Raw genomic sequence first — 14,917 nt, 5'->3', positions numbered from 1 at the left:
TTTGGTTATTCTAACTAGTTTATTGAAATTTCTCCCTAGAATAATATGTATGATGAATTGCATAATTAGGTAGTATAATAGTATTTTGTACTTTGGTCTTGAGTTGTGTGAGTAATTTGCAAAGATGATGGTACTATTTCTTTCTTTCTTTCTTTTTTTTTTTTTGTCATTTTTGTGACCGGCCGCACCGCGCTCAGCCAGTGAGCGCACCGGCTATCCTTATATAGGATCCGAACCCGCGGCGGGAGCACTGCTGCACTCCCAGCGCCGCACTCTCCCTGGTGCGTCACAGGGTCAGCCCCGATGGTACTATTTCTTGAGGAGGAGGTTGCCTTGAATTCATTTTTAATCCTAAACCACAAAGGTTGTGATATATCAATCAAAGTGTCCTAGTCCTAGATATTTATGTAAGTGTACTACAGTTTTCTGTGTTTAAATCAGAGTCTGATTATTTTGGGGGGCTTTCCTATTTGTAGAAATAGAGTTTCCCTACTTTGTTTAGAGTCAGTGTTCTCATTTGTGGCTGAATTCTAATTTGGCTGTCTTTAAAGCTACCATGTGGATAAATTATATCTGTAAGTCCTAGTAAAAATCTGGATTTCGTCATATAGTTGACTTATATTAAATCACAGTGACAATTTGCTGGCCCAGGTTTCTAACTGCAGTGGAGAAGTTCTCAACCAGGAATCAAAGACTGGGTCTTTACTCCCAGCCCCCTCTGTATGATCTTGGGAAAGTCTCTTAATCTCTTGGTGCCTAGGTTTTTCCATAAGTAAAACAGAAGTGAGAAAATTTGGAACTCTTTTTCTTCAGAAGACCTTCTGAAGCAAGACACTCCATAGAAACAAGTCACTTCTTAGGAGTTAGACTTTTATAATAACAGAGTGCTGGAAGTATGCCACACAGAGATTTAACCTGTCTTGCTGATAATTAGGTATTTCTTGTCCTGCTACTTGACAAGTTGAATTATAATTGTTTTATATTTTTTCATATTTGTTCATATCAATTAATATTAAAGAAAAAGAACATTAAAGGCAATTTTAAGAAATGGATCAGTAACTTTTTGTTGAAAAAAGTAAAATGTAATCTTTAAATTATGTTACCCTATGGCCAGGAGCCATTAAATAAAATGACATGTATAGTTTCAACTAAATTTAATTCTATAAATATCACAAGTCTATTGACAGACTTTTGATCTCTGGAGAATGAGAGAAGTTTCCTCTACTCTTTGAATCCAACACTGAAATTACTATTGCTATTTTTCCTTACATCCTTAGGAACACTTTGGTCTTAGTAAACTGACTGGAATGAACTGCCTGGTAGATGGAACTATCCCACCAAGTTCTGGCCTCTCCAGCTCCAGTGCTTTGGTCTGTTGTGCTGGCTTGGTGACGCTCACAGTGCTAGGAATGAACCTATCCAAGGTAACTACTATGATAGTAAACCTCACAGAACCCTCTCTTTCTAAAGGCATTAGCATCCAAATCTCAAAGTCCTTATGCCTTCCGTGATTGAAAAACTTTGTCTTACCTAAAAGGACTGCACGAGTGGTGAGCATTGTAACTTAAGTTCTTTTTGTGATAAATCACTATAAAGTAGTTGAAACTCTCCAAACAGTAAGTGAACAGATCTGTGAATATCTGTATTAAAATGCTCATGGATTAGATATGGATTTTGAGTGCATGGATAGCTTTTTAGATCACCTATTAGTTAAATGTAGAGCAAGACATTCTATGCCTCATGGTTGGACCTTCTTATTTGCACCCAAAACCTTAATTTGAATGTTTGACAAGCAGTGTGTAAAAAGGGTGAAGAACAGGTAATAAAGGAACTGAACAGCATAATTGTTTGTGCCAGCAGGTTAGTCACTGAAATAAACTTTTTAAAAAAGACTGCATTACAAAGAAGAAATGTATGTTTAAAGGATATATAGGGCCGAGCCCGTGGCACACTCGGTAGAGTGCGGCGCTGGGAGCGCGACGATGCTCCCGCCGCGGGTTCGGATCCTATATAGGAATGGCCGGTGCACTCACTGGCTGAGTGCCGGTCACGAAAAAACGACAAAAAAAATAATAATAATAAAATAAAATAAATAAAATAAAATAAAAATAAATAAAGGAAATATAAATTCTACAAGAGGTCAGAAAGCCTCACATTTACATGTTCACATAAATCTCTGACTTTGCAGTTCAGAGCAGGTGTGCTCAGCTTTAATTAATGCTTTGGCATGCTTATTCAAATAAAATGTTATCATAGATTCTTTTTACCTCATGTATATACACTATCAAATTTACAGATGGTTTGGGACAGACTGGGCATCAGGCAGATCAGGAGAAAGTCAGTCATGTGCTTAGTCTCTTTAAGGGTGTTTAAACTTTCAGTTTGAATAATTTATATGTAGGAGGAGAGGGAGAAATGAAGGAGAAGGCAAAGCCTCAGATAGAATTTTTCTCTTTACCTGTCACATGTAAGAATACACTGATTAGCCCTTTGTAAGCAATGGCTTATTTCGGGGGAAGGGTAGCTTGATTACTATTATTTGTTTTCTGAGAGGAGAGAAAGCAAGGTAAAGGAAGTCCATATATGAAATGTGCTTCCCCTGGTACAACTTTTATTCTGATGACTTGTTTGCTTATTCATTTGTTCATCATTCAGCTATTATTTTAAGGGCTATTTTGTGCTGGGTAATGTTCGAGGCATTGGAGATATAGTAGGCACAGTCTTAACTCTCACCATGCTTATGATTTAAAAGGGGAAAACAGATAAGTAAATTGACACTATATTAGAGTGTGATAAGTGGATAAGTAGTGTGTTATGGGAGGAGTTCTAACCCAGATTTAGAGAGGATAGGACATTTAAACTGAGACACCAAGGAGTCAAGGAGTTGTTGATGTTAGTCTGGAAATACTGATAGCGTGATAACACTGATAACATCAGATTAGCATGTATTGATGGAAGGAACCTCATGTGCAGATATCTAGAGTAAGAGCTCACGGCTTATTGGAGGAACTAAAAGGGGCTCAGTATGGCTGGAGCCTACAGAATTTGGATTATAGGGTAAGAGATCAGATGCTAGCCCTTGTAAATCATTTTGAAGAATTTGGGCTTCATCTTTATAGCATGGGAAACCATTGCAGGGTTTTAGGAAGAGGGTAACATGATCATTTCTGTATTTTGAAAGTTCACTCTGGCTGTATTATGAAATCTGGATTTGAGATTTTAACAATATTAGCAGTAGGGTGATGTTTTGGTCTAGGGAAGTGACAGTGAGAATGGAGAGAGTTGGATGACAGATTCAAAGAACTTCTCAGACAGAATCAGTAGGACTTGTTCATAGATTGGGAGTGGGAATAGCGGACAGCAGGGTTAAGGGTTATACCCAGGTCTCTGGCTTGGTGTGATTCACTGGAATAAGGAATATAGATGGAAAATGGGCTTGAAGGGAAACTTAAATGTTGAGTGTGATGAACATACTGGGCATACTGATGTAGTTAATTAATATTTAGCTATGAAAAAATACCTCTGAAGGTCAGGAAGGAGATCTGGACTTGAGATTGTCCATCTGAGAATCATTAATATATAATTGGTTTTCGAAGCCATGGGAGGAGATGAGAATATCCAGTGGTGGATTATAGGTGGAAAGATAAGGAGGACTAGGACAGAACCCCGACAAGCATGAACATTTGAGGGATGGGCAGAGGAAGACATCTGAGAAGTAGTTCAGTAAATAGGAGGAAATCCAGAAAGGTGAGGCAACAGCAAAGACAAGGAAGAGAATGTTTCGTGAAATGAGCAGCAGTGTTGTCAAATGTAAGATGAGGCCTGACACATACCCACTGAATATAGCAACAAAGAAATTGAACTAAACTTTGGCAAGAGCAATTTAAGATAAGAATTGCTTAAAGGGTCTATGAGAGGTGAGAAAGTAGAAAAGGTCAGTGGGTACAAAAAGTCTGATGATGTGTGGAGAAGTAGACAATCTGGTATTTGGAGGGGGGTGTGAAGTCAAGGAATTTACTTCTTTTTTAATGGGAGGATTGGTGAAATTTATTTTTTGCATTTTTCTGACCCTTTGATAGTGTGAATATCTAAGGGCAAAGAAGAAAAGAAGATAAGGAAAACACTTGGAACTTTGGAGTTAATTCTGGCTGTCTCTATTTTCAAAGTCAAAAATAGCAAAATTTTTTTTCATCAGTACTATCAGACTCCAATGCCTACAGCATAAAGGGAACAATATATATATTCTGACTTTGCCTGCTAGTCTAAGTTGTACTAATGATATTCATTTTCTAGGGGCTGAGCCTAATTATTTGGAGAGGTATTTTTTTGCTGAAGTGAGACAGAATCTCAACTGAAAGGAGGCCCCTAATTTGCTCAGAATCTTTAATAAGGTGCCAACTGTATACATGATTTCTGTAAAAATCATAGACCGTAAGAACTCAAGGGACTTTAGAGATGAGCTAGTTCAAAATTCTCTTTTTATTGATGTATCAGTTAGTGTCCCAGTAGGAAACAAATGCCATATAGGGTCTACCTGAAGATACTTTAATAAGGAGACTATTTACAGAGGTGTGGGCAAGGTCAAGGGAACAAACTAGGAAGGGTTCTCTTGTGAAGCTAGAAGCCATTATACTTCAGGAGCTGTGGCTGTAGAGTAATGTTGCTGGAAATGCACAAGGCAGGGAGTGAATGATGCACGTGGAAATGGCAGTGAGTGTAAATGGATGAGGGGAGTTGTCTATAAGGTCAGCCTCTTGGGGCAGAGAGAAGTGTGAGAATGGTGGCGTGGGGGAAAAATAGGGAATGACCAGTTAATTTGATAAGGACACTAAGTACCACAAGAGATCGGTGACTAATGTTCTCCCAATTATTTTATGTTCAGTATACCCCATTCAGCTGCATACAGTACTGCAATTGGAACATGATAAGTAGATGTGGAACTTTTTAATCCATTAATAAACTAAATATTGCATGTCTGAAACCAACAAAACAACATGGCTAGTAACCCAGAGAATCTAGGAGGCAGAATTTGTGGATCAGGATGGTACTGGTCGAAGAGAGTATGGTGTGGTAAAAGACTTAAGGAAAAGAAAAGGCTAGAAACTTCTGGTTTCAAGATATCAGAATAAAGATATATCTACTCTTTCATTCTCTTCGCTTATTCAATCTTCTTTTCTCAAAAATCATCCCCAAACAACAGGGAAAATAAGAAAAGGAAGCACAAGCTTCATCTTTGATAAAACTAAGGAGATATAAATAACCCTAAACCACAAGATAGAAAGATGGAAAGTTGTTGGGAGAGTGGTGCATGACTTAATAGAGTGGAGAAAGGTCAGAGCCAAGTGCTTGTGTAGGGAGATGTAGATGGAAAGCCAGCTGACTCATTCCACAGCTCTCTGGAATGGCTTAAGAAGAAAGCAGGATAATATGGTGATGGGGATTGATTTGAAAATCTTTGTGAGGATTAGTTAGACACTCAAAGCCCACTTTTACTTGGGACCATTTACCCACACCTTTGCATAAGTCTCTGGAGAAACAACCACAAATGGTCTGGACTTGGGGACACTGAGCACTGAGAAAGGCAGAGGACAAGAAATAGAATTGAAAACTGGGAGAATAGAGGACATTCTGCATCTGAGCAGTGAAGTTCCCAGCTCCCTTCCTGTGGTCAGCTCCTGCACACTGCAGCCTTACCACCCTAAACCTATACCCCACCAGGAATTTTGGAGGCTCCTTCTCAGAGGAAACTGAACCATCCCAGAGAAAAAAAGCCTACAAATTTTGGTGACCCTCCCCTGCACAAAAATTCTCTAGCTGCTCTATGTCCCTTTTAGAAGCCCATTTACAAAGCTTCTAGTCAGCTTTTTTAGTAACTCTTTTTTTTTAAAGGTAATTTATTATACAAACATATGGGGTACAACGTAAATTTTCAGTAATTGTGTAGAATATGTGGTGGTTAGATCAGTATAGTTAGTTTGTTCATCATTAAAATACGCAATCATTCTTTGTGTCCGTTAACCAATTCCTCATTAGCCACCTTCCCTCTCTCCCTCCCCTCCCCTTTTCCACCTCTAGTAACCATGTGTTCTTTTCTCCCTTTCTAAAAGTTCAACGTATTACTATGATTGTTGTTGTTTTTTCTTTCTCTCTCTCTCTCTTTATTTTTTATTTGCTTATTTGTGGATTTAGCTCCTGGTTATGAGTGAGAACATGCAGTATTTTTCTTTCTGTACCTGGGTTGTTTCACTTAGGATAGTTTTCTCCAGGTTCATCTGCATTGCTGCAAATGGTAGAATTTCATTCTTTTTTATGGCTAGAAATATTCCGTTGTGTATGTATACCACAATTTCCTTATCCGGTCATCCATTGATGGACATTTAGGTGGTTCCATAGTCTGGCTATTGTAAATAGAGCTGCAGTAAACATGGGAGTGCAGGTATCCCTTTGACACGATGATTTCCAGTCCTTTGGATATATCCCCAGTGGTGGGATTGCTGGATCATATGGTAGTTCTATCTGTAGTTTGAGGAACCTCCATACTATTCTCCATGATGACTGTACCAATTTACTAGTGGTTCACCCTTAAATATGAGAGGGCATTAAAGGATAATCACATATTGGAAGAAAGTCTTCAAAATGCAGGAAACAGACAAAGAAACAAAGAGTAAACAGGAATTCAGAGGAAACAGAGACAATGCTGAAAGCAGAATAATGATGTCCTCGTCCTCAGACAGGTAAAAGAAAATGTTAAATCCTTAAGAAAACAAGAAGTAGACATTTTTTTTTAAAGGAACAGACAATAATATAGAGATTTTGGATATTAAAAATATGATAGCAAAACCAAAAAGTTTAGTAAAACAATTGGAAGAACACTTCAATAAAGTAGGAAAAAAAAAAAAAAAAAAAGAGAGAGAGATGGATAATTAGAGAGAGAAAAATAGAAAAATTTATGGATCAGTTCCAGAAATTCAAATCCAATCAGTAAATGAGAAACAGAGAAAACAGTTATTAGAAAAATATTTTTTTAAAAATAACATTTCTCCAAAGTGAAAATGTGAATCTCATATTGAAAGGGCTTACTGGGTGTTTGGCATAATAATTGAAGCAGGTCAAACCAAAGTGTATCATCTGGGAATTTTGAAACTTGAGCATTAATAGAAAAATCACCAAAAGGTGATTGAGAGAGCAAGAAAAAGGAAGGGAAAGAGATCACAATAGAAAGGTCAGAAATGAAAATTAATTTCTCAGAAATAGCAGTGGAATAATTTCCAAGGTCAAGGGTTCAAATCCCTCTACTGGCCAGCTGCAAAATAAAAAAAAAATTAAAAAAATGAATTTTAGCTTACAATATCTGTTTAAATGAATTAAACAAGTGTGTTTTCTTACATGAGTAAAACATTCTCACATATAAAGTCTAAAAATCTAGAGGATGTAATCTACCGAAACTAGGGAGTGAACTGAGAAAGAAGATGGATTGGGAACTAGGAAGTGGGAAATCCAATACAGGAGAGAGGAGTTTGGGTATTTATGGAGCACTGGTTAAGGGAAATCTCTATGTAACACTCATAACATCTAACAACTTAGAGAACAGTACAGATTAGAATCAGAAGCGGGAGGGGAAAAAAATGGAACTCATAAATCCTATCACTTGGGAAAAAAAAAGCTGATAAATCTGACATGTTCAACCATGCAGAAAAATGGATTGAAAGTGATTTTTACAGAGCTGTTGCAGGGAAGTCTTAGCTAGATATTAAAATAAAGCTAAGCAAATGAGGAAATAAAGTAGTTATTAAACATGGGAAAACAATAAAAATTTGTACCAGAACAGAAATCAATCATTTTTCAGTATTTGACTTACAAGTGAAGAATAGTCTCAATAATTAACACAATGAATACAGATTTAAACAAAATTTTTTTGGCATAACTTTATTCAGAAAGATGGGAGGAGCAGGAGAAAGATAGATATAAGAGAGAGAAAATTCTTATTTACCAAAATAGGAAAGCAGTGGATAAACTTTAAAGTGGAACAACCAGGCAATAACATTTTAATTAGTTATTTGGTAATTTGAAGCAAGAGCAAAGAGTCAAAAGTGTTTGCCTTGCTGCACACTGCATTGGGGATAGGGACGAGAGGGTGCTTTTGTGGTTGTCATAAGCCTTTTAGCTCTGTTTGATCTTTTCGACTATGTGCATATAGGCCCTTGATGAAAGTAAAGAAAATGATAGAAGAGCTGAATGGATTGATAAATATGAGGGGCAGTGGATGACATGAATGACCACAGTTGGGAGAACTGGAAGATGAAGAGGCAAGAAGGAACTCAATGAGTCCAGGCTAGAAATTGAAGACACATGAGCTGCTGGAATGTGACCAAATTGGAAAGACCTAGGGAGAGGCTTGTTGATGTGTTTTAGGTGAAAGAATCCAAGAAAATATAGGCAGTTTCCATTTCATGGCAGTAGTCATTCCAAACATCAGATGTTCTACATAAAATCATTAAGCAGAGACCTATTTCTTATTACTTTAAGTAGGAAAAAGTATAATGCATTATTCTTCAACTTAAACCCTCTAATTTCCTACAATGTTACAAAAACACAGTAAAATTTCTTCTGTATAAGTAATGTAGAAGTAGGGTGAAAAATGTTTAAACCAATTTTCTTGAAATCATACAATTAATATGGTTGTTAACAAGCAGTTACTTTTCATAGTAATACCTGCATGTCTTTTCTGTTGTCACCTGGTGTCCCAGTACTCTGCACACCATTTTGTCAACAGTGTTGTACTGAGATTTTAGGATGTAAATATATATATTTTTCTACATAAGCACCTTTCAAAAAGTGTTATATTGAGAGATATGAACATTCTGTGAAGTTCAAGTATCACAAATCGAGAAGTGTTCCATTTCTTGATATTTGCTGAGATGTTCTGCAGGGTATGCCTGTATTTTGTTAGCTCATGATTCAGGTTGCTCTAGACTTGTGTCCAGTTTCTTGAAGTTGCCCTAGGAGGCCAAGAAAAAAGGATCAAGTGCCTCCTAAGGATCTTAGATTATCGATAGCTGGCTGACCTGGGAAACAGGTTGCAACTCTAAAAGCTAGCCTTGGATAGTAAGATGTTAGGCTGGTTTTTACCCACGAATTCTGCTGGGGTGGGGTAGGGTGTAGATTTTGAACTCATGAGATGATGGACTGAGCAAGTAATGTTCAGAAGACCTGCTCTAGGGCATCTAGGGGGTATAATAGAGGAGTATAGTGTTGAGCTGCATGGCCTGCATTGAAGTCTAAGGAGGAAAATCCCCTTGTTACCTTGGTTGATAAAGTTTGAAATGACCAGCAGAGAGCAGTGGAGTAGAGGGGCATTCTGTGTGTGGATGTCTTTGGCATTTTGCCAAAAACACAATTCTGAGTAACCCAGAATATGGACTGGGTATAAAACCTTCCTTTGAGAGTTGCAGTCCACTGAGGAAACTGGGGAAGCTCATAGTTGTCATCAAGAATCCTGTTTGTTATTGGGAAGCCCAGAGTAATAGGAATAATAAAGAAAAAAAAAAAAAAAAAAAGGAAAAAAGAAAAAGATAAAAACAAAACAAACAAAAAAGCAAAGGGAAAAAAAAATAACTAAAAAAAGAAAAAGATAAAAACTGAATTTGTAAAGGGCTGCTTCCCAGAGAAGATAGGTTTTTCAACCACAGTATAAACTTCCTCTCCTAAGGCTTGGATGTAACGATTCAGTGACATTTGCTGAATACCTACTGTGTGCCATGTATTGCTCTAGGGACCAGAGATACAGCTGTGAAAAAAATCAGTGAAGCCTCTGCTTTCACGGAATTTCCATGCTGGTGGTTGTGGCGACGGTGAGAGATAGATAATGAACAGCTATACAAATAAACATATAATATAATATCAGCTAAGGCTATGAAGAAAAATGGGCTATAGTATTTAAAAAAAATAATTATAATAATTATAATAATTTTAATAATAATAATGTAGTGTTTTAAAGTTGGTATTTTAGCTAGAGAGTAAGGGGAAGTCCTCTGCAAGGAGGGGACATTTGAATGGAGACCTTTGGGAGTGAGCCAAGAAGGGAGGCAGAAGAAACAGCAAGTGCAAAAGCCCTAAGGTGAAAGCGAGTTTGTCCTATACAAAGAATAGCAGAGGCCAGTGTGGCTGGGGTGTGACAGTGAGAGGAAGATGGTAGGAGGTGAGCTGAGAGAGGTGGTCATGGGCCACGTTGTGTAAAATCTTCTTTCGTTTTCATTCTAAGTGTTCTAGAAAGCCTTTGGAGAGCTGGGGATGGCAATATGTGATTTACATTGAGTTCTTTCACCTGATAGTATCATACTGTACCTTATACTGGCAAGGAAGGATTATTGAAAAAAAGAAAAGAAAAGAAAAACGAAATGGTTAATGCCCTTATGGAACTTAAATGCACATAGAATACTAACAGAAGATTTATTATTTGAACATTTGTCTCATACAAGCTGTGAGTATTTTATATGTAAAAGGAGAGCAGGGTTGAAATAATGGCTCCTTGTGAAGTTAAAGAGGGAAGATTTCAAGTACTGGAAGTGGTGAGTTCTAAGAAAATTTTAATGGAAGGGAAGACTGTGTCTTGACACAAAGTACTGGGAGGGGCCCAAGGGCATTTCAGACAGAGTGAACCCATAAGTGTATTATAGCAGTTCTCTGAGCCAGACCTATAAATATGTGTCAGCTGAGTCCCAAAAATTCTTATGCAGCCTCATGAAATTCCTTTAAAAAACTTACTTGACTACAGATGTTTTCTAGTTGCTCAAGTCCCTGAACAGATTTAGTTAGCTTAATTTCAGGGGCAAATTAGTTGTATAGAAATGGGTTGATACTCTTTTCAGAGGAGTGTTTTTGATGTTTGAAGTCTATACTGTGCAGGGGATCTCTGAAGTTCAGAAGCAGAGTAAGTGGAATGTTCAAAATTCTGTGCCAAATATGTCCAAGTTTTCACTTTCCTAAGTTTACAAGTTTATAAGGGCTGTTTCCTAGAGAAAGTTTAAGGCTGTATTTTTCTTCACATATAGCCACATTTAAGTGAAATATTTCTTGGCCTTTGGAATAAGACCTTGTGCTTAAAAAGTAAAGACATGTCTACACTGTAAAATGAAAAGAATCTCACAATTATACAAAGGCTTAAACTATTATTTGGATATTTTAATAGCAGCTTGCTACATGGTATAAGAAAAATCAGAAACCAATTTGCACTGTCACTAATTACTATGTTTAGAAGTCCATACAAAGACATTGTTTCAGTTTGCTTAGAATAACAAAAACCTCATCCATATAATGGTTAAGAAAAATAGTAGTTTAAAACATTCCAGCCAGATGTTGACTGCTAATGAACTGCAGCAGCATGGCCTCTGAGAAGATGGTAAATCCAGAATACAGTCTTTGAAAGGAATCCCTTAATTAAGTGTTGAACATGGACTAAAGCCATGTGCTCACTGGTACAAAAACCAGGAAGCTTTAGTGTTAGCTCTGGGTGGCCTGTGTTTAAATATATTTGGAATTTTAAGTTAATAATGTAAATACAAAACCATACACATAGTTTTATTAATAAAAAACACCAAATTTCTTTACTTATGTGGGATGGTGTTTGTATCTTTGGTCATATTGTTTTTTAGGAGTAGGATTGGAGACTGAATCATTTATTTAATGATTTTGAGTAATTTGGATTCACTTGAGTGATGTGACTAAGCTATTTGATTGCAGATTAGAAGCATTGCTTTGCAGAGATTGTTTAGGTCACCTCTGTTTTTTTTCCATTTCCTTTCCTAGGCTAAATACGTGTTTACATTTATCATAAACAAAGGCAAACAAGACTAATTAGGGAACAGCAGTTTGGAGGAGTATGGGTCACTGTTTCCAAGTAGTTTCAAATGACACTGCTATTGCTGTAAATTATTATATATGCCCAGTTGTGTTTCAAAGTTTTGTTGTGATCCTTAGATCCTTATCATTATTAGGTCACTGTGTTTTGAGGCCCCCAAACTTTGAATTGCACCCAGCAATAAGTTAAATATTATACAGAATTTAAAGAATTAACTGGAACAATGCAAATGATATTAAGTACATCACGTAAGTACATAGCCCTTATCCTACATTTACTGTGTGCATTAAATATAAATAAAAGATGAAAATACAAGCATAAATATTCTCCCTACCAATTGTGATGTCATCTTTTCCCATGCATTTATGTTTTACAGAGGTGATGATTGTCATCTTGGTCAGGAATTACCCTGTGCTGACCCCGAGACTGATATTTGATAGAGTGAGGACAATGAAAGCCTATCTAGACCTTGTCACCTTTACTGACCAATTTGCTCTGTAACTTGTGATATCCTCCCTATGCCTCAATTTCTGTTTCTAAAATGAGAGTAAGAATAGCTCTTCCTTTAACTTCGCAGGGGTAAGTAAATCAGTTAAATTTTCTGACCTTCCTGATAGATCTAGGAAAAGTTTAGGAAAAGAGTTTAGCAAGAAAATAGGTAAGGCAGGAAAATAAATTAGTAGTTGGAAGTTTTTGTAACTGTATGAAGTTTTCTAAGTGTATCAGTGGTCATGGAACAGTAAGGAGACAAACTATTGTGTAGATAAAAAAGTGACTCAAAGGGAAAAGGTTGAGTGGAGACTGTTTAAGTCATGCATTGTAGTTTTAGAGACACAAAGATTTGGAGGTTACTACTGAAAAATAAGACCTTAGAATTTATAAGAGAGTAAAAGAAGCTCTTTTTTGTTGTTACTGTTAAACACCTAGATGTTTTACAAAAATCATCTCTAACGTTCTGGTAGCTTTGTAAAACAAGTTTTATTATTATGTCAGTTTTGCAGGGGAAAATACTGAGGCTCAGTGAATTTATATAATTTGACCAAAGACAAATCACTTATGAGTGGAGTTGTTTGGTTTCCAGCTCAGATGTGTTTGATCCAAAATAGATGCTCTTCTACCCAGCCATGCTGTTACCCATTATATAATGTAACTATACCACATCATATAATGTAATTATACCACATCGTATAATGTAATTGGTATTGCAGACATAGGGAACATCATGGAAATGGGGTACAGCCCTAACATTCTATGATCCTTCTGATGTCTTAAAATAGAGGGAAGTGAATTGTAAATTTTTGTGTGTCTGCTTAATAATGTGAATTGAATGTTTTTAAAAATAGGTTGACAGATTTTATATTCTTTGTCAAGGTAATAATAGTTGTTTTTTGAAATCCTGCTATATTCAAAGTGAAGGGTTAGATGCTTGTGACACGGAAAACCCCAGGTATAGTTCTTGGGCCTAAGGAGTTTACAATTTAGGTGGGGAGATAACACAAAAATAGAAATGTCATACGAAAATAGCATATATAAATTCTTCCAAAAAATATGAAAAAAGCCCAATTCCCAATTCTTCTATGAGGCCAGTGTAACCTTAATACCAAACGAAATGTGGTACCTTGATACCAAACTTGATAAGAACATCATAAGAAAAGAAAATTATAGGTCAATCTCTCTTATGACCTTAGTTGCAAAAAATTCTGACCTAAATATTCACAAATTTAATCCAGTAATATAATAGGATAATACATTATGGCCAATTTGAATTTATTCTATGACTTAAAGGTTGATTTATCATTTAAAAACCAATCAATGTAATTTACCATATTAATAGAAAAACACGTGGTCAAGTTGGTAGATAAAGGAAAGTGTCTGATAAAATTTAACATTCACTCATCATAAAAACTCTTAGCAAATTAGAAATAGAATTCATATAGTGACTGCCTTTGGCAATTAGGGAAGAGAAATGATTAGGTGGGGACATGAAGGGACTTTCTAGAGTGCTGGCAGTGCTCCATTTCTTTTCGTTTATTGTGGTAAGAACACTTAACATGAGATCTACCCTCTTAACAAGTTTTTAAGTGTACATTATTTTGGACTATAGGTACAATGTTGTAGAACAGATCTCTAGAACTTGTTCATCTTGCTAGACTGAAGCTTTATGCCAGTTGGTTTTTATTCCCCATCTCCTCCTCCCCTTGGCCCCGGCAACCACCATTCCACTCTTTCGTTCTAAGTGCTTCTCTCTTGACCTTGATGGTGTCTACAAAGGTATTCCCTCTGTGATAAATTATTGAGCTTTATTGTTATGCTTTACACACTTTTCTCTATGTCTTATATTCCAATAAAAGAAAAAAGTAGTAAGACTTAAACCCCAGGGTCAACCATTGTTAAAGGTTTTTTATATGTCTTTCCAGAACTACTCTGTCAGTGCAATATATACATGTTTTCCCTTTTTGTGATACACATAGGAAAATTTTATATATATATACATACATATTGTGTGTGTACACACACACACACGTTTTTCCCCATTTTGCTTTTTCACTTAGAACTGTAAATTGAGAATCATTTCATGTCAGCGTATATACATTTACTGAATTCTGTTTAATGGCTTCCCTGGTTTCTAATATATGGCCATACTAAAATTCATTTGGCCTTTTTACTAGACATTTGAGTTGTTTCCAGGGTTTTGTATAGCATCACCTTTAATACTTAATAATTTCTTTTGTAAGAATTTACTATAATTTATTTAACTAGACTTCTACAGTGAAAATTCAGGCTGTTTCCAATTTTCCACTATTATGAAAAAGGCTCTGATGAATATTCTTGTACATAATTATTTTCATACTTGTTCACTTCTTTTCATAGCGTAAATCCCAGTATATGAAATTGTTGGGCTAAAGGGTATTCTCATTTTAACTTTTGAGATTGCTGTGGATTGAATGTCTCCCCCAAACTCACTGAAGTTTGACCCCTATAGTGCTAAGAGGGTGGGAAATCAGATTATGGTATTTCAAAGCTGGGGCCTTTAGGAGCTGATTAGATTGTAAGGACTGT

General features: G+C 36.4%; 1 protein-coding gene across 5 annotated transcripts in view; it reads left to right on the top strand.

Annotated features, from left to right (window-relative positions):
- GALK2 (galactokinase 2) overlaps positions 1-14,917 on the top strand; it is a 145,500-nt gene that overhangs the window by 47,559 nt on the left and 83,024 nt on the right. For 4 of the 5 annotated variants that reach the window (XM_063091072.1, XM_063091071.1, XM_063091073.1 and 1 more), the window contains exon 5: positions 1,278-1,424. The exons of the other annotated variant lie outside the window; for it this stretch is intronic. In XM_063091072.1, coding sequence (XP_062947142.1) covers positions 1,278-1,424 — 147 coding nt within the window. The remainder of the gene's footprint in view (positions 1-1,277; positions 1,425-14,917) is intronic. 5 annotated transcript variants of the gene reach the window in all.

The sequence above is a fragment of the Cynocephalus volans genome, chromosome 3 (genome assembly GCF_027409185.1).
Source record: "Cynocephalus volans isolate mCynVol1 chromosome 3, mCynVol1.pri, whole genome shotgun sequence".
Taxonomy (NCBI): Eukaryota; Metazoa; Chordata; class Mammalia; order Dermoptera; family Cynocephalidae; genus Cynocephalus; species Cynocephalus volans.
The sequence above is the reverse complement of the archived record's forward strand: the minus strand, read 5'-3'. Positions and strand labels throughout refer to the sequence as shown.